The following is a 19,480-nucleotide window of genomic DNA, read 5'->3' as shown; positions in this document are numbered from 1 at the left end:
TCCCCCAATTCCCCAATAAAATTCTTTAAAAAAAGAAGAGAGGGCTGCCTGCATGTCTGAGTGGAGTGGAAAGAGTGAGGCCATGAACTGAGAGCCTTGGCTCCTGAGAAGGTTTTACAGACTTAGTACAGATGATCCCAACCACTGGGGTCAGGAGAGGATCCTGAGGGAAGAAGGTGGTGAGGCAGGTGAGCCAGACCAGGGAAGGAGGAAGGACTTCTCTGCTGGGACATTCAAAGCCAGCTTATTTTCCTGCTAAGTAGATTCAGAAGCCATCCATCCCCTACTTCATCACAATGCTTATTTCCCAGGGTGGAGGTGAGATTGAACCATGCTTATAACATGGTTTAACATCTTTATAACATGCTTAACCCAGGGCTTGCAGCTTTCTGAGCTTTGGTGATCCTCTAGGACTTGTGAAAGGGGATATTAAGACCTCCCTCAGAAGGGGTGTTGGAATGAGGAATAAACATTGTGTGCTGCCTGGCACACAATAGGTGCTTAAATGGCAACAGTCGCTGATGTAGACAGTAAGGGTCGAGATTCTTACTCTGGAGGGAGTGAGGAGAGGAATGATACTTCTTAAGTCTCATCAGTACCTGAAAACATTAGGGCAGGGGTGGGTGCAGTTTACCCCCATTTAACAGATGATGCCTCTGAGGCCCAGGCTGGTGCAGGAGTTGCCCAAAGGGTCAGAGCTGGGAGGGAACCACCATTTGCCTCTAGGGGCTCTTCTGTGTTAGAACCTTTTGGTGGCTGTGGGTGGCCCTTGGCAAAGAGGGATGTACTGTTTGATGGGGCTGGAATAGAAGGGGGAGAAGGCAGCCCTTTTGTCTGATCCTGTGTCACCTCACTGTCTTCTCCCCAGGGAGAAGGCCCCCAAGGAAAAGCCCAACCAGCCGGTGTTCCGGCACTCCCGCCAGGGACCCACCGATGAGGCGCAGATGGCAGCGGCAGCAGCCCTGGCGCGGCTCGAGCAGAAGCAGCCCAGGGCCCGGGGCCCCATGTCACAGGACTCCATCCGGAACCAGGGTGAGCTGCGCTCTTCCTCAGGCCACAGTAGGGGCAGGCCTGAGCGGGGTAGAGTGAGGCCTCTGGCCCTCTGTCCTCGAGGCCAGTCCACGGCTGTTCACGGGTCTCAGATCCTGTGCTTGGCCCTGGATGAAAATAAGTACATAGCCAACAATTTTGGAGGACTTTAAAATCACAATTTTGAGAGTGGAGAAATGCAAGGTGAAAAGGGACACGGGTCTGATATGTGGTCTGGGTGGCACAAATGTCACAGAGTGTGAGGAGGATGAAGGGAAGGTGGAGAAGAGGGAGAGGAGGAGAAGGTCGAAGGTCATCAGGTGGTCAGGTGAAGCCTGGGTGTATGGAGTGGTATTGACAGGAAGAAGGGTCGGCGAGGACCTCAGACTAGAGGAAAGACTAGAACTTACTCAAGGGCCGGCCCCAGGGAGGGGTGTGCCTCTCATAGTAGGAAGATGAGGGGGCTCTGGGCAAGGCTAGCCCTGGGGACAGGGCAGGCCTATACACTGACGCATCTCTGCTTCTCCCTCCAGTGAGAAAGGAACTTCTAGCTGAGGCGACTGTCATTGGGAGCCCAGACGCCCCAGGGACCAACATGGTAAAAGCATCCACATCACAGCATGACACCCCAAGGGGAGGCCTGGGGCAGGGGAGCTGGGACTTCCCCGCAGGTTTTCGCCTACATTTGTCTCATTGGCCATTTCCTCATCAACACCAGTGCCCAGCCCTGGGCTGTAAGCACCTGGTGCTGGGGGCTGGGGGGACACAGAAGAGAGGTCAGGGTGGATAGAGGTCACCCCTGGCCACGGGGAACCCTGCTTTGAAAGGTGAAGGCGGGTTGTATGAGTGTGGTGTTAACTGGACCTCCATGCTCAGCACCTGGTGATGCCAGGCCTAGGTGCTGAGAGTAGAAGTGGACCCCATTAACTCATCCCTCCCCCCAACTCCATAACCTCATGAGGGTAGGTGCTGTTACAGTTCCTACTTCTCAGAATACAACACAGGTTCAGGGAGGTGAAGCCAGCTGAACTTGGTTATACACCGCAAATCTAGCAGAGGCAGAATGGGAGCCCCAGTCTGTGGGACTCATAGCACTGCCCTCTGCAGCCTTCTTGGGAGGTAGGAGGGTTCTGCAGAGACCAGTGTAATTGGAGGCCTTCCTGGAGGAGGTGGGCCTTCAAGAACAGCTCTGCAGAAAGGGTATTCCAAGCAGTTTGACCCTGAAGTTCTCACTGGATTTTAGAGTGGAGGAGACCCTAGAGATTACCTAGGAATTGAGGCCAGGACTTATCCAGGGAACCATGACTATTGATTCCCCCCGATACACAAAGCCCCTTCGCCACCAGGTATGGGGGACAGGAACAGCAGGAACCATTGATTGAACACTGTGTCTGAAGTTGCTACACTGAATTCTGACTTGGTCCTGCAGAGACATTTCACAGACCAGAAAACAGCCTCGAAAAGGCTCGGTCACTGAGCCAAGGTGTCCCGTGGCAGAGGGGACAGCGTTGGGACCAGGGATGTCTGGCTCCCATGGCCATGCTTTCTGGGCTGTGGCACTCAGTGGCTTGGGGTAGCCTCTGTCCACAATCCAGGCTCTGGCACTTTCATCCCCATCCCCCCAGGTGCCTGAGACCAAAGAGGAAGGTTCAATCCACCTGGTGGTGCCTGGAGTGTACTTCACCTGCCCCCTCACAGGGGCCATCCTGAGGAAGGACCAACGGGAGACCCACATCAAAGAGGCCATTCTCTCTGTGAGTGGTGGCCCCATGCCCCCATCCCCCACCTAGAGGTTTTCAGTAAGCCCTGGTGGCACAGATCACTCCTAATGTCCCCACCTGCGTACATTGTGTCCGTTTTCACTTCATCAAAGAGGTACTGCTTAAGCATCGTACAGAATTCAATCACAGAAGGGTAGGCAGAGAAAAGCCGCCTCCTGCCCACCTTTCCACCACCCAGCCTCTGAGGGTAGTTGAGGTCCCTTTTCAGTGACATTCTGTATGTGTACTGATGCACTTAGATCTCCCCCTCATTTGTTTGGTTTTTGTTTTATATAAAAGCTAATGTAGCACTCATGCTCAACATAGAAACTGCCAGCTATTAAACCAGTGTAAAAACAACTCCAATGTTATTTCTTTTCCTTAAAGCCCTGTGTTTGGAAATAATTTCAAACTTAAAAATTGCAAGAAGAGCAAAAAGAACACCCACATATTTTTGCCCTGAGTTTCCCATTTCTGTCACAATAGATCACGGTAAACTTAGGGGCTTCAAACACACGTCTAGTTTCTTACAGCTCTGAAAGTCAGAGTCAGAGTCATACGTGATACCTGTATTTAGTCTGCTCTCACTGGCAGCAGGGCTGTGTTCCTTCTGGGAGAGTCCATTTCCTTTCCTTTCCCAGCTTCCAGACCACCTCTCCTGTTGCTCCTTCCTGCCTCTTCATAGCCAGTGGTGGTGGCCAAGTCTTTCTCCAGCTGCCATCTCCGGCTTTCTCCTGCTGGGCCCTTATGGTTACCCTGGGCCCACCTGGATCGTGCAGGCTACTGTCCCCTTTAAGGTCTGCTGGTCAGCAGCCTTAATTCTATTGCATAATCTGGGCTGCTGACACCCCTTCTTCCTTAGAGGTGAGGGCAGGGCTGAGGCCCAGGATGGCGTCATCGAAAGGGCTTTTGTCCTCTTTTTCTGCTGAGCATGTACATGTGAGTTTGCTTCAGTTAAAAGCTACTGGTTGGCCCGCTGTGAAACCGTTATTAGTATTATTACTGTTATTACTGCTGCTGCCCAAGTAGTGAGACCTCCAGGCTGTGAGGTCTCAGTCACATGTTGAACATGCTTTCTTCCTTTCTTGCAGCATTTCTCCACTGATCCGGTAGCTGCCTCCATCATGAAGATCCACACATTCAACAAAGAACGGGACAGGGTGAAGCTGGGCGTAGACACCATTGCCAGGTGAGTAGGCACCTGCTTCCCCACCAGGGGTGCCAGCCCCTTGGGCCTCCAGTGTGACATGCTGCTGAGGGGGCCCAGAAGGGGCCTGGTCCTGGGAGTGAGACCAGGCCCCACCCTTCACTCCCCCTTAGCCTGTGGGGAGGGAGCTTGGCTTCTCTAACCTCCGTTTACCTGTCTGTAAAACAAAGGGGTTACTGAGCGGGGGGTTCCCAACCCTGGCTTCCCTTTGGAATCATCAGAGGAATGTGAAGGAGGCAGGGTCCCACCCCACTCCTGCGAGTGAGCAGGTCTGGGGGTGCTAAAAGTCTGTTTTCCTCCCAAGCTCCCAAACACACTGATGACCCGTTGGCCCAGGTGGCCCGTTAATCTGGCTCTGTCAACTCTACCCTGATACTGTGGTTCGTCAGTGCCCTCCAGGGGAGGCAGGGCCCAGGAGCAGGCATAGCTACAGGCCCGTGGTGGGCAGTGGCCCAGGCTGTTGGCACGAGGGGTCGGGCTCGATGGGGTGTCTGAGGTATGCTTGCAGCTCCCGGTCTCACTCTTACCACAAGGCTGGGCGTAGCTCTCATCTGCTATCCGCCTGGGGGTGGGAGATACAAAAAGCCAGGCAGCCAACCTGTGCCTGTCCCTGTCCCCCCATTCTTCTCTAGGTACCTGGACAACATCCACCTGCATCCTGAGGAGGAGAAGTACCAGAAGATCAAGCTGCAGAACAAGGTGTTCCAGGTGAGGCTGTGTCGAGTGACAGCCCGGGTGACAGTTGCCAGTGTGGCTGGGCCTCCTCAGTCACAGGGCCCAGTCTGGCAGTGGTGCCAGTGGGAGGGCCCCCTCCACGGGTTGAGGTGGGCAGGTGGAGAGAGGGCTTTATGAACAGAGATCACACGTGATACCTGTATTTAATCTGCTCTCCCAACCACCCCTGGCGTGTTTTGACTTTTCTTTAATTCGAATTAGTTGGGAACATATCAGCCCTGGGGTGATATCTTACACAAATGCAGATTTTTTTGGCTTCTGTGGAGAAATTGCAGGGTCCTGCCACCCTGGCCCATTACCTGTGCTGCTGTCAGGGCACCCACTGCTGCACCCCTCAGCATCACAGCAATACCCCCTCCACTTTTGGGACTGCCCCATGATGTCCTTTGGCACTTGAGCTCCTTCTTTGCCCTGGTTGTTGGCCCTCTGTGAGCAGCTGCTGGAGACCCCACAGTTCTCAGGCAGCTTCAGAGGGATTTGTCCCATCGAGGGGTAGCAGCCGCTCCGAAAAAGGGAGATGCTGGCCTGGGTGGGGCAGCATGGGCAGCAAGGCTGCTGGGACCTGAGAAGGTCCAAGGGCCCTGCTTGACCTCCAGCTCTGCCCCCAGGAGCGTGTTAACTGTCTGGAAGGGACCCACGAGTTTTTTGAGGCCATTGGCTTCCAGAAGGCATTGTTACCGGTTCCAGATCAGGGTAAGTTGAGTAGAGAAGGGCCTTGGCTGAGCCAGGAGGTGGGGTAGGAGGGGCCTGGCTCTGGGGTCTTCCTGCCGCAGCAAATGATATCCCTGCACCCCAGAAGGTCCCGAAGAGTTCTATGTGCTGAGCGAGGCCGCCCTGGCCCAGCCTCAGAGCCTGGAGAGGCACAAGGAGCAGCTGCTGTGCGCCGAGCCGGTGCGAGCCACACTGGCCCGCCAGCGCCGTGTCTTCCGGCCCTCGCCCCTGGCCTCCCAGTTCGATCTGCCTGCGGACTTCTTCAACCTCACGGCCGAGGAGATCAAGCGGGAGCAGAGGCTGAGGTCTGAGGCGGTGGAGCGGCTGAGCGTGCTGCGGACCAAGGCCATGCGGGAGAAGGAGGAGCAGAGAGAGCTGCGCAAGTACACCTACACGCTGCTGCGTGTCCGCCTCCCCGATGGCTGCCTCCTCCAGGGTGCGTGCTGCCCACGGGTCACAGCCAGGGCTGTGTGGGCGGGCCAGGCGAGGCCTGGGAGGTGGTGTCTGTGCGCGGCCCAGCTCAGTGTGCTCTGATAGCTAGCTGCGGGTTTGCTGTGCCCCTGGCAGGAGCCGAAGGCCCCTCTGGAGGAGGGCCCTGGGGGGTTCCCATGACCTCCAGCCCCTTTCTGACTGTCCTGCCCCACCAGGGACCTTTTATGCCCGAGAGCGGGTGGCCGCACTGTACATGTTTGTCCGGGAGGCTTTGCAGAGTGACTGGCTGCCCTTCGAGCTGCTGGCCTCTGGGGGACAGAAGTTGTCAGAAGACGAGAACCTGGCTTTCAACGAGTGTGGGCTGGTGAGTGACAAGCTCCTGACATGCTGGATTCCCACTAGGGCGGCGCTCTTCAGTATGGGGTGGTGCCAGGAGCAGGGTCCAGGGGCCGGGCTCCCTGGGTTTCAGTCCTACTTCTCTACTTACTCGCAGTGTGGCCATGAGAGACTTCTTTGTGCTTCAGTTTCCTACCTATAAAATGGGAAGGAAGGTGGCGAGTGTGTTAGTTCGAGTCCTCTGAGGAGCAGAACCCAGATGGGATTAGAAATGTGGGGATTTACTGGGGAGGAAGTGGGAGGGGCTGGAGGGCAGCCAGACCCTGATGCAAGGAGATTAGGAAGGAAGGTGGCCTAGGCAGGAGGTTTTGATGGCTGCCCAGTGCTGGAACAACCTCAGCCAGGCCAGGGGGCATCCTCGAGCCCAGGTCATCCATGGGCGGGGGAACCCTGCTTCGGGAATGGGCTGTGTGGTTGTGCCAGCGGGGAACAGCCCTGAGTGAGTGTGGCTTGGCTACAATGTGAGGATTTGAATGAGAAGACGTGAGCTCTGTCACATGAAGGCCAGAATGAGGCTGAGGCTTCTTGCCCACCACAGGTGCCCTCTGCCCTCCTGACCTTCTCGTGGGATGCAGCAGTGCTCGAGGACATCAGGGCTGCAGGAGCTGAACTGGACTCATCTATCCTGAAACCCGAGCTCCTGTCCGCCATCGAGAAGCTCTCGTGAAATAAAAGCAGGGTTGGCTTCAGCCCCTGTGGGTCTGTCTTATGCACTCCTGCTTTCTCCACCTCTGCTCTTGCCTGATTCCTCCTCCACTCCAGGGCCTACCAGCCGCCTCTGGGACCGTTTGCACAGCCCGAGTGCCATGGGCAGGAGAGGGCCACTGGTTGGCCTGTAACTGCCACCCAGAGGGCTTTCAGGGAACAGCTGCTGTGCTCGCCTTGGTAGCACTGGGTCTAAGTGTTCTGCTGCTGTTAACCTGTTTAATGGAACCCCAAGCACTATGGATGGGCACCGCCCTGGGCAGGACAGCGGTCCTGCAGCACGGGCCCACGCATCACAGCTGGCCCCGAGGCTTCCCTGTGGGGTTGCTGGTAATAGTAGCATAAGGGAGACAAAACTCTAAATACCAAATACTGAACTCAAACAGGCTGTTTGACTAGTCTCCTGTGATGAATTCCAGCCATGCGGTGGAAAGCAGGTCAGCAGCTGCAGTCGCCCAGTGGACAAGCCCACCCTGCTGAGGGAGGGAGCCCCAGGGACCTGAGGCTGGGGGCCAGTGCCTCAGGCCCTACAGAACAAGTTCCCACAGATGTCCATGTCTTTATCTCTGGAACCTGTGAATGTTACTTTATGTGACAAAACAGACTTTGCGTGTGATTAAGGATCCTGAAATGGGAGATTGTCCTGGGTTTTCCAGATGGGTCCAGTGTCATCATGGGTTCTTGTGGAAGGAGGAGGCAGAAGAGATGGAAAGATGCTTCGCTGCAGGTTTTAAAGATGGAGGAAGGGGCCATGAGCCAAGGAATGCAGTGGCCTCTAGATGCTGGAAAAGGCACGGAAATGGACTCCCCTGTAGCTTCCAGAAGGAACCAGCCTTGCCCACATCTGGATTTTAATGCAGTGAGGCCCATGTCAGATCTGACACCCAGAACTATAACAAGTTGGTGTTGTTTGAAGCCACTGTTCGTGATGGTATAGCATTCACGGGGAACTACAGGAAACGAAGGCCTGGAGCATCAAAGGCACTCACCCCTGGTCACACCTGGCTGGGAGATGCCCACACCTGGGGCCTCAGCCATTTACCTGGATCATTGTTCCCCCCCAGCCCCCACCTTCATTCCTAGGTGGACGCTTGGCTCCAGTTCCTTCTAGATCCTCGCCCGCGTGGAGACCTGGTGGCTGATCCTGTGGCTACTGCCAGCTGGGTGACAGACTTGAAGCTTCAAGGCCCCAAATGTGGTTTTAAAAGTAAAAATCCCTTGTTACCCCCAGCCAGCAAGTTGTCCCCATGCATGCCCTTGGCTCACACCTGGGCCACCAGTAGCTGTCCTCAACATGGGGGGTGTGTGGGGAGGATCCCCACATAACTGCCATATGTCGGGAGTCCAGCACAGCCTTGGCCCATCCCCTCACTGACTGCAACTGCTGGTTGTCAGATGCCTAACTAAAACGTGCTTAAGGGGACTTGACTGGTACAGGTAGTTATGTCCACAGGAGTAACACACATGCTTGTCCTGGGTACACACACCGTCTTCAGACAGCTGTACCCACCTCCAGCAGGTCTCGGCCGGGGCTTGTGCCCTCACCCTGCAACTTGTCACCCCACCCATACGGGGCCCCTGAAGGAGAATCGGTGTTGGTGGGAGCGGCAAGCCTGGTGGTCTTGGCCACCACATGGCAATGGGGTCGGGTCTCCCTGGCTGGCTGTATCCAGCTGATGTAAGCTGTTCTGCACACTGACATGCCTGCTGGTCTCCTGTGGGGCAACAGCAACAGAAACACTTCAACCTGAGGGGTCAGCAAGATGGAAGTCCAGGTTGTATGGAGTCCATGAACTCTGCCAAAACCTCAGCTCACGGAGGCCTTCAACATGTGCTCAGACACCTCGGGGGCTCTCACTGCCCCGATGTGGGGCAACTCCAGGGCCTCGGGACCAGGGCTCTGGCATCTACAGCTGGCTCCACACCCCTGAGGTATGGCCTGACCCAGGAGTCCATCTGGAAGCCAACATTCAGGTCCCGGAGGCCCAGAATACACCCTGCTCACCTCCCAATGAGCAGGAGGGACTGCAACATGTGCACCTGCCAAGAAGCCTCACCCTGAACTAGGTCATCCGGGAGGTCAAGGACTTAAGAGATGGGACAGTGCTTTTACAAAGTGGAACACTTGATACAGACACCACAGTACCACGCGTGGGGTACGAGGTGTGGACACTTGACAGCATAGCACAGGGCACCGGGTAGGGCCACAGGTGAAGGCACACCTGCTCACAGAAATTATGTAAAAAGATGACACACACACCACGTCAGGGCTAGACAATAAGTTTATACACATCTAGGTCAGGTCCCGGCACCACGCCACACAGCAGGGCAGGGCTCCAAATTCATTTATAAGCATTTCATCACAGCACCTGCTCAGAGTCCGTACGAAACACCCCAGCTTCCCTGTACAGGCCAACTCATCACGATAATGCTTTATTAAAAGGCAGATTAATATGCAGCTTTTGGAAGAAAATTTTTACAAATAGCAAAATGAATGAATCAAGCATCCTATATACTTTCCAACCCTTGTGGGGGTGGGTATGCCAAGCAGGACAAAGTGCTCTTTACATAGGAATCGTAGGACTTTCAAGTATCTGGGAAGCATCTGAGAAAACCCTAACCATTCTACATACACACACCAGCCAGTGGGGCTCTTAGGAGGTGCTGAGCGAGCTGGAGGGCGCGGGGCTCTCGCTGGTGTCCATTCCCACAGGACCCCCAGCTCCGGAAGTGGTTTCACACGTGTCCTGGACCTCTGCAAGGTGAGAGGGAGGGGCTCTAGCCAGCTGCACCCATTGTCACCGGGCCTGAAACACTTCTGGGAGCCTTCTTGGAGCGGGAGCCCCAATCTGACTGGTTAGAGGGGCATGGATGTAGCCCCCAGACCCATCCCCTTTCTAGACAGAGGTACTTCCTCGTGGCCCTCGGACCCTGTCCCCTCCTCAGCTCACTGAGCGGAAGAGGCAAATCTCAGCCTCCCTCACTAACCCTCCAGAGAGGGAGGAAGCTCCGTGGCAAAGTAGAGGAAACGGGCACTGAGGCCAAGTGGCTGCATCAAGGATGGCCGGACCTCGAGCTCCCTGAGCCCAGCATTGCTGCGGCCCTCCTTTCCCCTGGAGAAGCGCGGTTCAGAGGCTGCCCCCTCATTGGTGCCAGGACCCCGCCCACCCCAGACTCTTTCTCCCCGATACCTATGGTCTACCCTCCACCTCGGTAGGAACCAACCTTCAGTTCTTTGGTTTCCTGAATGTAGGTTTCAGACTAAGTCAGATCCTCCAGGGCCTGGACTGGAACCAACTGCCCACCCCCATTAGGCCAGCCCACCCACTGTCTTTTGAGGTCTTTTAACCCAACACCCATTGTATACAAAAGAGGATGGATGAGCGGGAAGAGGGTGCGCCCTTCCCCCTGCCAGTGAGCAGGAGGAAAGGAGGGTCTGGGGCCAGTCTCACCCGTAACATCTGAGATGTCCATTATCACACAGTCGCCATCCTCTTCCTCCTCCTCCTCCGTGTCTGCCTGGAAGCCATCCAGGTCCCCAGTTGTGATCTGAACAGACAAGGGGCACAGGCTTTCAGCATGGGCACTGCGGGGGGTGGGGGCAGTATGTGACCATTCCCGCCACATGCACCCACACTCCTGACCTCTACCAGTTTCAGCAGCAAACCGGAGTCTGTTTGACAGCCGATGACCACAGGAAACCTTGGGGAGTTCTCGCCAATGAACTAATTAAATTCAGACCTCTGTAAACTACCATCATATTTATTTTATTACAAAAACAATTTGTGAAAAGTTTTTTCAATGAGAAAGAATTCTGGGTTTCTGGTTTGGTTTGAAAGAGAAATTGATGACGGATGTACTTTCTCTGAATTTATTATTTGAAATAAATGGCTGAGAGCTTAGTCAGTGCTTTCTCTGTCTCCTCTGACACTTGACTCGGCAACTCTCAATTTCTGCTTAGACCAGTTTTGCCAGTGAGGATACCATCCAGGCAACCGGACAGAGGTCAGGAGGGGGCGGGGCAGGAAAGCCTCTGCTGGGGATAGAATTTCCAAAAAGACTCCTGGGCCATTTTCACTGGCATTCAGCAGAGGGGACCAGAAAGAGGACTTGGAATGTAGCAGAACCGATTTTAAACATCAGCCATCCATACGGGCGCTTACTCTGTAAATGAACAAAGGGAACCGGCAGAGGAGGCAGGGACAGACTTATTTCAACAGGTAGGCTACCTCTCAAGACACTTTGAAGTTACTCTGCTACAAAAATCTGTTTGCCTGGAAAAAGGGATAACAGAGCAGCAAGACTGTCCGGTTTGCACATTGGGTTCCTGCCCTGGTCGGCAGACTGGGGTCAGCTTTGCGGCCTCATCAGTTCCTGGTGTGCTCGCTCTACACCCGGATTCCTTGGTGGCTGGAGCATCACAGACAGGAACGGTCCCCAGGGCAAAAGCTGTAGGACGCTGAGGACAATTTCTAACTACCTGTTCTAAAGAACTGATTGGCCAAGAAAAGCAGACAGCCCAACTCTCAACTACACAGATTTGGAGGTGTTTGTTTGGATCTGTTAAGCAAAAGAAACAGACCAATTTATAGCTTCCCCTGGTCCCTGGGCCCTCCAGACAGCAAATGCAAGGTTCCTGTAGAGAAACCACCATCCCTAACTCTTCAGGCACAGGACAGGCTATAAAACATTCCAGTAGGAATTTAGAACACTGGAATCCTGTTGTGCTGAGCTGCAGTGGGAAAACCGGTTATCCATCCCACTGTCACTGCTGCATGTGGTCAGTGCAGGGAGACTATGGAGACACAGGAGTTATGAAGACATTGGCAACTGTAAAGAATTACGGCTGTGGATCACCTGTTGTTCTTTCAGTTTTGTGTTGATCACAGAATATATTTGACTGGAAAGGAGAAACAGAACCTCTCCCCATTATAAAATAAAACTGAGGCCCAAAGATCTGAGTCACCCTGGGGCCACAGATACTTGGTGGCAGAGCCGGCGCCTCACCTCACTGGTCATACCACCTTGTAAACCTCGAAGATTTTGAACTTTAAGATTTAAAATTCTCAAAAACAAACAAAGCCCAACCCACTCTAAAACTTTCACGTTTATAGTTTAGCGACAACTATTCCCGAGGGTACAACCAGTTAGTAGCTTAACCAAAATGCTGGGGGGGAAGTAGCCCCCATGCCCCACCAGCCCTCTCCTAGAAAGCTGTACGTGTCTCTCACTTTGTGTAGGTGCACCATTCAGTGGCAGGCCCTGCTCGTGCGTGCCCCCCTCTCCAAGAGAGAACTGGAATTTTGCTGGGGGGGACGGGGACGGGCGTGGGGTGGTCAGATCTTACTTCCTGGCCTCTCTTGCAGCTCACGGTGGCTGTGACAAAGCGTTTTGGTCAGAAAGCTACAGAGAGTCGAGTTGGCTGGGATGCACATCCCTTTCCAGCTAAATGGGCTGTCTCCCCAGGGAGGGCTTAGCCACCCTCAACCTGCTGGTCAGGCCACACAATAAGGAAGGAGGGAGTGGGTGATAGGAGGACCTGGCTGCTGGGCTAGGATGTTACAGGAGCTCAGGACTTCTTGTTGGAGACAAATCCCCATGTATTTAGGCCACAACATGGGGGCTCTGTTACCTTTGATTGGACCCAGTCCTAGGGTCCCAGTGCTGTCGCATGCTCCAAGGAGCAGGGGGGAAGATGACTGCCCCACGCAGTGGTCCTGGACCCTTCCCATGGGTCCTGAGAAGGGGTTCTGAAATAACAGGCTTTAGTCCCCCTGTGCCCCCCATCTACTCAATCAGAATCTCTGAAGGTTTCAGCCCCTCCCTGGGCAGTGCTTCTGTGATGGGGAATGGAGGCCACACAGACCACGTGCGTGTCATTGGGTTCTCAGGTGCATGCTTTCTCCCGCTCCCACCTCACCGAGGAGCGTAGCAACACCCTGGTTTAATCTGGAGCATTTTCTCTTTCCGGGAGGCTTAGAAAACGAAGCTCCTTACACCAGTGAAATGCAGGGATTCCAATGAAGTGCCTGGCACAGTGCCTGACGTAATGGGCAAAATTGCGATTCTCCATGTAGAAACATTGGTTACAGACACAAATGAGGACCACAATGGAAGGGGAGCTCAGGAATGCAGCTGTCCCCACAGGAGACCGTGTGGGACTCCAATGACACAGCGGGCACACAGGGGACCCGAGGGAGGGTTCATGGGGCAGAGGCCTGCAAAGGCTCATTGTGAGTTCACAACTAAGGGTGTCTTCCAGCACCAGCCATTTTCAAATTGGGGATCCCCTCTAAGACTGGTAATGAGATCAACTGTGAAAGTTTCTGTGGCTCAAACACCAAGTGGATCTAATGAAGCCCATCATCTCAGGCTGAGGCCCGGGGGGGGGGAAGGGTTTGTGGGTCTGGGGTCCCTGTCACCTCAACCAGCAGGCACCCCACGCTGCATCCACAGGCAGGCAGAGCTGTGTACACAGGCGCACACGGACAGTGGCTCTGGGGGATGACAGGGACAGCTGACATCGGACCATCTGACTGTCCCTCTTGCTATGACAGTTTAAGGTTTAAGAAGGCTGGACATCATTCCAGGAGCAATTTCCCTTGCCTTCTCACCCTGACGACCACTTTATTTTTGAAGGTGTATAGTAACTCAGGTCAGGGTAGCAGTGTGGGAATGGGGAGTGGGGGTGTATACCGACTATCCTCCCTCACCACCCCGCCTTCAGGGCACAGCTTTCAGAGCAGCACCCACTTCCTGAAGACAGCCCTGGACATGAGCGGGAGACCCAGCTCTTAACATACTTCATCAAATTCTGTACCTGTGAGATATCGGCCTAAAGTGAGGACCCTAAATCGAGGAGCTATTGAGCCACGAAAAGACATGGAAACTTAAATACATATAACTAAATCAAAGAACCTGATCTGAAAAGCCTACTGTGTGATTCCAACAATATGACATTCTGAAAAAGGCAAAACTATGGTGACAGTAAAAGAATCAATGGGTACCAGGGGCTGGAGGAGAGAGAGACAAATAAGTGGAGCACAGAGGATTTTTAGGACAGTGAAAATGCTCTACATGGTGCTGTGATGGTGGGTACGTGCCATTTTACATTTGTCCAAATCCACAGAGTATGACACCAACAGTGACCCTTAGTATCAAAATATGGATGTTGGGTGATAACATGTTAATGTAGGATCGACTTATATAACAAGTGCACCAGGCTTGTGGGGATGTTGCTGGTGGGAGGCTGTGCATGACTGTATGTTGGGGGCAGGGGGCAATGTGGGAAATCTCTGTGCCTTCCCCTCAATTCTGGACAACTTTGTGACCTCAGTTAAAACTCAAAAGCCACCATGGGCGCCCTCAGCCCCGCTGCTCACCTGCCCATCGTGCCTGCGCTTTTTCATGTACTGGGTGATGCACATGCTGCCCGCTGACTTCCTCTTGAGTGACACGGGTGTCCCCTGGCCGGGCCCCGCAGCGGGGAGGCTGCCACTGTCCTCCCTGGTGGCCGAGGGCACCATGGTGACATAACTCCACTGGCACGGCACGGGCAGGTGCTCTTGGTCAAAGCTCTTCAGCACGTGTGGGTGGACATACCAGCACATCCTGAAATCAGGCCTCTTCTCATACACTGAGTTCTCAGAAATGATTCGCTTGAGCCTGGCCTTAGAGGGGACGGCAGTGTCCTCGCCAACGGTGGGGGTCTGCGGGCGGGAAGAGCTGGGGCTCGAGGGGCTGACGGAGCTGCTCTCGGGACTGCCGGTGTCCTTGACGAGCAGCCCTTGGCGGCAGCACTCCTGGAACTCCCGGATGATCACTTTGCTTCCGTTCACATTCCCGTGCAGCAGTGGGAGCAGCTGGATCAAGACTGGTGGAGAGATGAGGGGACACGGTGGGTGTCAAGACACAGGGAAAAACGCAATGAAATCAACACTACACATGTTTCCTGAACCTGTCACCAAGGTCGAGAGACAGTCAGTTTCAGCTGACCTTTGAAGGGCAGATTCAAGACACAAGAAATTGCTCCAGGAGAGATTCTGTGAAGCTGAAACCTCACAAGGCCATTTGTTCAGATAAACTATCACGTCTGACTCTATGCACCTGTTTTTCCTTAGTAACGGCCACCGTGCTTTCATTCTGAGTCTCTGGTCCTCCCGGCTTTGAAGAGGCACAGGAGTCAGGGATGTGAGTGGCCCTGGGCTGGGCACAATGAGCCTGTGTCCCTGTTGGTGAAATGGGCTAATTAAAATAGCTGCCCATTGCCCATACTGCTGCTGTGAATATCTGAGAAGGAACAGATGTGCCCCGTGAGCGCTGGCTTTTGTGATTTGTTGAACTTGTAAATTATTCGTCTGTTCACCTAAGAAGTCTCCTGCCCTCAGCCCTGGACTGACCTGGGCCTCGGAGCAGGGGGCACCTGACCCCTTCTGCCCCTGCCCCAGGCCAGTACTCACTGTGCTGGTCCCTCTTTTCTTTCTTGGAGGTCTTGGGCGTCTGCTCCTCTTCGGGGGGGACCGTCTCCAGAAGGCATGCCGTGAACTGCTGTAGCACCTTCAGGTCGGTGCCGCCGTCCTTATCCATCACCCAGACGCAGCCGATCTTCACGGGCTGCAGCACACGGAACCTCTTCCCCTTGGCTAAAAACTCGTCCCACTCCTTGGCCTTCAGCTTCTGGCGAACCTTGTGGTTCTCGGGGTCAGCACACTCCTTGTAGGTGAGAGAGCAGACGCTAACTCAGGGTCCCCACTCCCCTCTTGCCCAGGAACTGTCAGTCCCAGCCTCAGGGACAGAGAAGGAAAGAGCACACAGGGGCAGAGTTATTCAGTCAGGGCCAGGGTGGAAATCTTCATAGCTCCCACCGTGTCCTAGTCGTCCCCTTCCTAACATTACAGGTGATGAAACGCACAGAAAGCTTTTCTAGATTGAATGGTAATCAGCACCATCGGTGTTTTAGATGCATCTACCCTGTCTGGCTGTGACTGGCAAGTCACAGATGTACAAGAGGCCTCTTAATGCCACTCTAGATTTTCAGGTTAACATGGGATCCCGGAACTGTCAAATCAACCTGAAATCACATGCCCAGCACAGCCATTGGGCCAGGCCTCTCCAATGCCAGAGGATAGACAACTCTCTAATACAGATATGCTCAAGGGCACAACGAAACACCAGCCTGCCTCACTGGTCAGAAATGTATAAGGAACATAGGCCCTTCAAGTCTGACTTTGAGACAAAGTCATTCCCCCAGTGTGTCATACATGTCACTGTTTCCCCACTACCTAAACAGTGCAACCAACAGGATTTTGGAGGCGTAAAAATGGTTGACTCAAAAGTTTCACCGTCTGGGGCTAGCTGAGTGGCTCAGTTGGTTAAGAGCGTGAGCTTGAGCAACAGGGTTGCAGGTTTGATTCCCACATGGGCAAGTGAGCTGCCCTGAGCTGCCAATGGGCAGCCAGATGGCTCAGTGGTTAGAGCATGCGCTCTTAGCAACAAGGTTTCCAGTTCGACTCCCACATGGGATGGTGGGCTATGCCCGCCTGCAACTAAGATTGAACACAGCACCTTGAGCTGAGTGGCCGTGAGCTACCAACGGGCTGCCGGATGGCAACTGGACTTGGAGCTGAGCTAACTGTGCCCTCCACAACTACGATTGAAGGACACCAACTTGGCTGGTCCCCCTCCCCAATTCCCCAATAAAATCTTAAAAAAAAAAGTTCCACGGTCTGGCAGAATTTAGAAAGTTGTTGTTGGTAGTGGTGGTGGGGGTAAACACAAAGGGACATGGGGGAACCTTCTGGAGAGATGAAAAGTTATAGATTTTATTTCAGGTGGTGGTTTCACAACTGTTGTCAACTGTTAAAACTCATCAAACTGAATAATTAAAATCTGGGGGCAGCCGGATATCTCAGTTGGTTAGAGCACGAACTCTGAACAAGGTTGCTAGTTCCATTCCATGGGCCAGTGACGCTGCACCCTCTACAGCTAAGATTGTGAACAACGGCTTGACCTGGAGCTGGGCTGTCATGAGTCGCCGGCGGCCATCGTGAGCTGCTATGAGCGGCCGGCCAACAGCTGGCGACCGACTGCCTCAGCCGGGTAGAGCACAGTGCTCATAATACCAACATGGGCCAGTGAGCTGCGTCCTCCACAACTAGACTGAGAACAAAAGCTTGACTCAGAGGTCGGGGAATGGGGGTGGGGTGAAATCTGTATGTTTTGTTGTATGTTAATTAGACTTCAGCTAAACAAATGTAAAAACAAATGTGGCACTGTGACCCACGAACCACAGCCACTCTCAGACCTGGTTTCTCATGCCCTCCCCTCACTGGGAATTTTCTCCCACCTTTGCAAATTCTCCCCTCCTCCCAGGTAAAATTTCAGCTCATGGTCTAGCATTCCCACAAACAACCACACGTTGGGGATTGCCTTCATGGCTATGAGGATCAAGATATATGTTGGATCGGCCTGGGTGGGTTGGGACCATCAGCACCATCCCCAGGTTAGCAGCTACCAAGTTCCAGCCCCCGAATGAGCTCTTCTCCGAGCCACTCACTTCCCTGTGCATCGGCTCACCTCAGTTACTCCCTCATCCTCAGACAGGTATCCATGGGGCACGAAAAAACCATCATCCTCATCTTCATCATCTCCTACTTCATCATCATCCTCCTCAAAACAGGAAAAAAAGAGAGTATGCTCATATGTGGAAACAAAATACATGATGCATTAAAAATGTACATCTGTCAAAGTCTAAGGAAGAAAAAAAGCTATCTAAGGCTCTGCTGTTCCTATGGACACCAGGAGGATCAGTCGAAATCCCATTAATTAATCCCATTATATTGCAGCGGGGCGAGGACCAGGCAGAACACAAACCAGCGAAGACGCCCAGTAAGGCAAGAGGGAGTGGTGTGGACCTGGGCAAACTAGGAAGTGGTGTACCCTAGAAGGGGTGACAGTCCTTGGTTACAACCCACCGCTGCCAGCAGGTGTCACCAAATAAGGCTTTCCAAGAGAAGCTGGAAAGCCAGCTGTGAACCCTTGGCTGACATTTTCAGACAACTCTGCAGGTGACACAGAAGCTATGTGAGTGGACCTGGCCCAGGGCTGCTGTGGTCCTCTGGCGGAAGCTGCGACCATTTCCGGTCTGCGCTCACCCCTTCACTGTGGGAGAGAGACTCTCCAGGCTCCTCCTCTTCCCATTCATCATCACTGTCCACCTCGTAGTCCAGGAGCTTCTGAGAAAACAGTCACATACTGCATCATCGTCATCTCTCAGGGTTAGGAGGAAAAGGCAGGGCAGACAAGCTAGAATACTTACGGAATCCAAGAGACCAGGGTAAACACAGGCAAACCGAAGAGGAAACGCGGAAAGACAGGCGCGCCTACACCACCGGCCCTTCTGCCCGCACGCTCACCCTATCTTGGGCCCAGGGGTCCCTTGGCCGAATGACCATTGTCTTCTTATTCCACGTTCCCCAATATGCCGGTCGGTGATTCTCAGAGAACTGCAGGAGCTTCATCCTGCCAAACTTCTTCCTTTCAGGAACGCCATCTACTTTGCTGCTCTCCACAATCACCACGTCACTGAGAATAAGATACCACGCTCAGTAATACGCCTGCCCCGCGACATGTTCACTCACCACGCAGCCTTCCCAGGATGCAGGCCACCAACATGCTACAAAGGCAGGTAACCATTCAGCAGCGGTACCACCTACTCCTGAAGGCTAAGGAACACTTACTTGCAGGGACACAAAGCAAGGAGGCGGGAGACACAAGATTGCCACCGTGTGGTTGCCCCATGGCATGTCTGTAACCAGGGTCGAGAAGAATAAGCACCAGCAAGAACAGGAAGTGCCTCTCCACGGAGGCTGGATGGACACGGACCCCTCCCAGGAGACCGGACACTGGGACAGGCAGTCTGTGCTCCCAAAGCCCACCCGAGAGATTTTGGAGGCTCGCAGAAGCCAGAAAATAGACTTTGAACAAAGCACTGAAGCCAGGGCCTGAAACCTGGGAGGCAGACGACTGGTCCAAGGCCACAGGGAGTCAGCAGTGGACCAGAACCCAGAGCTCGGCCAACTGTGCTCACTTCCCCAACTGGCAAAGGACAGTGTCCCCAGGCACTAACCTGTTACAAATGTCCGTGTTGCAATTAGAAACCATAGTGGGTCCGGACCTGAGGGGCTGCCGGCCTTTCAGATCTTTCAGGAAGGAGAAGTCGCCGCTCTGTTGCTGCAGAAGCTGGTCTAACTGATCACAGAGATCTTGGTCGAAAGTGGTCCGGTAACGAGGGGCGAGGACCATGTTCTCTTTAATTTCAAATGGGGCAAACTTCCCGCAGGAGCCGGCCAGGGTCTAAAATGGAGGAGAGACGTGACGGCACACGCGGGCAACGGACCATCACCACTCTGCAGAGAAAAGGATGGGTGCCAGCAGGCTGCTTTTCAGATTCATTCCGGTGGGTAAGTCAAAGGAGAGACACTCTCATGGGCCGGCCGAGTGGTGC

The 19,480-nt window shown here is 53.9% G+C and overlaps 2 protein-coding genes across 6 annotated transcripts in view; one reads left to right on the top strand and one right to left on the bottom strand.

Annotated features, from left to right (window-relative positions):
* UBXN6 (UBX domain protein 6) overlaps nucleotides 1–6,961 on the top strand; it is a 14,297-nt gene extending 7,336 nt beyond the window's left edge. Inside the window, exons 2-10 of one of the 2 annotated variants that reach the window (XM_019653499.1) lie at nucleotides 869–1,032; nucleotides 1,563–1,627; nucleotides 2,655–2,783; nucleotides 3,881–3,978; nucleotides 4,629–4,704; nucleotides 5,340–5,424; nucleotides 5,531–5,878; nucleotides 6,090–6,238; nucleotides 6,809–6,961. In XM_019653499.1, the coding sequence (XP_019509044.1) occupies nucleotides 869–1,032; nucleotides 1,563–1,627; nucleotides 2,655–2,783; nucleotides 3,881–3,978; nucleotides 4,629–4,704; nucleotides 5,340–5,424; nucleotides 5,531–5,878; nucleotides 6,090–6,238; nucleotides 6,809–6,937 (1,243 nt within the window). In that variant the 3' untranslated portion in view covers nucleotides 6,938–6,961. Of the gene's footprint in view, nucleotides 1–868; nucleotides 1,033–1,562; nucleotides 1,628–2,654; nucleotides 2,784–3,880; nucleotides 3,979–4,628; nucleotides 4,705–5,339; nucleotides 5,425–5,527; nucleotides 5,879–6,089; nucleotides 6,239–6,808 lie in introns of both variants that reach the window. The other variant, XM_019653498.1, reaches the window with a different exon arrangement.
* A 100-nt stretch (nucleotides 6,962–7,061) lies between these two features.
* The window catches only part of CHAF1A (chromatin assembly factor 1 subunit A), a 29,555-nt gene continuing 17,136 nt past the window's right edge, over nucleotides 7,062–19,480 (bottom strand). The window contains exons 8-15 of one of the 4 annotated variants that reach the window (XM_019653497.1): nucleotides 19,103–19,329; nucleotides 18,390–18,558; nucleotides 18,129–18,209; nucleotides 17,551–17,643; nucleotides 15,435–15,687; nucleotides 14,358–14,848; nucleotides 10,428–10,524; nucleotides 7,062–9,730 (exon numbers count right to left, since the gene is read on the bottom strand). In XM_019653497.1, coding sequence (XP_019509042.1) covers nucleotides 9,630–9,730; nucleotides 10,428–10,524; nucleotides 14,358–14,848; nucleotides 15,435–15,687; nucleotides 17,551–17,643; nucleotides 18,129–18,209; nucleotides 18,390–18,558; nucleotides 19,103–19,329 — 1,512 coding nt within the window. In that variant the 3' untranslated portion in view covers nucleotides 7,062–9,629. Of the gene's footprint in view, nucleotides 10,525–14,357; nucleotides 14,849–15,434; nucleotides 15,688–17,550; nucleotides 17,644–18,128; nucleotides 18,210–18,389; nucleotides 18,559–19,102; nucleotides 19,330–19,480 lie in introns of all 4 variants that reach the window. The other 3 variants (XM_019653494.1, XM_019653495.1, XM_019653496.1) reach the window with 3 other exon arrangements.

Source organism: Hipposideros armiger, unplaced genomic scaffold (genome assembly GCF_001890085.2).
Source record: "Hipposideros armiger isolate ML-2016 unplaced genomic scaffold, ASM189008v1 scaffold_202, whole genome shotgun sequence".
NCBI lineage: Eukaryota > Metazoa > Chordata > Mammalia > Chiroptera > Hipposideridae > Hipposideros > Hipposideros armiger.
Note: the sequence above shows the minus strand (reverse complement) of the source record. Positions and strands in the feature narration are given on the sequence as shown.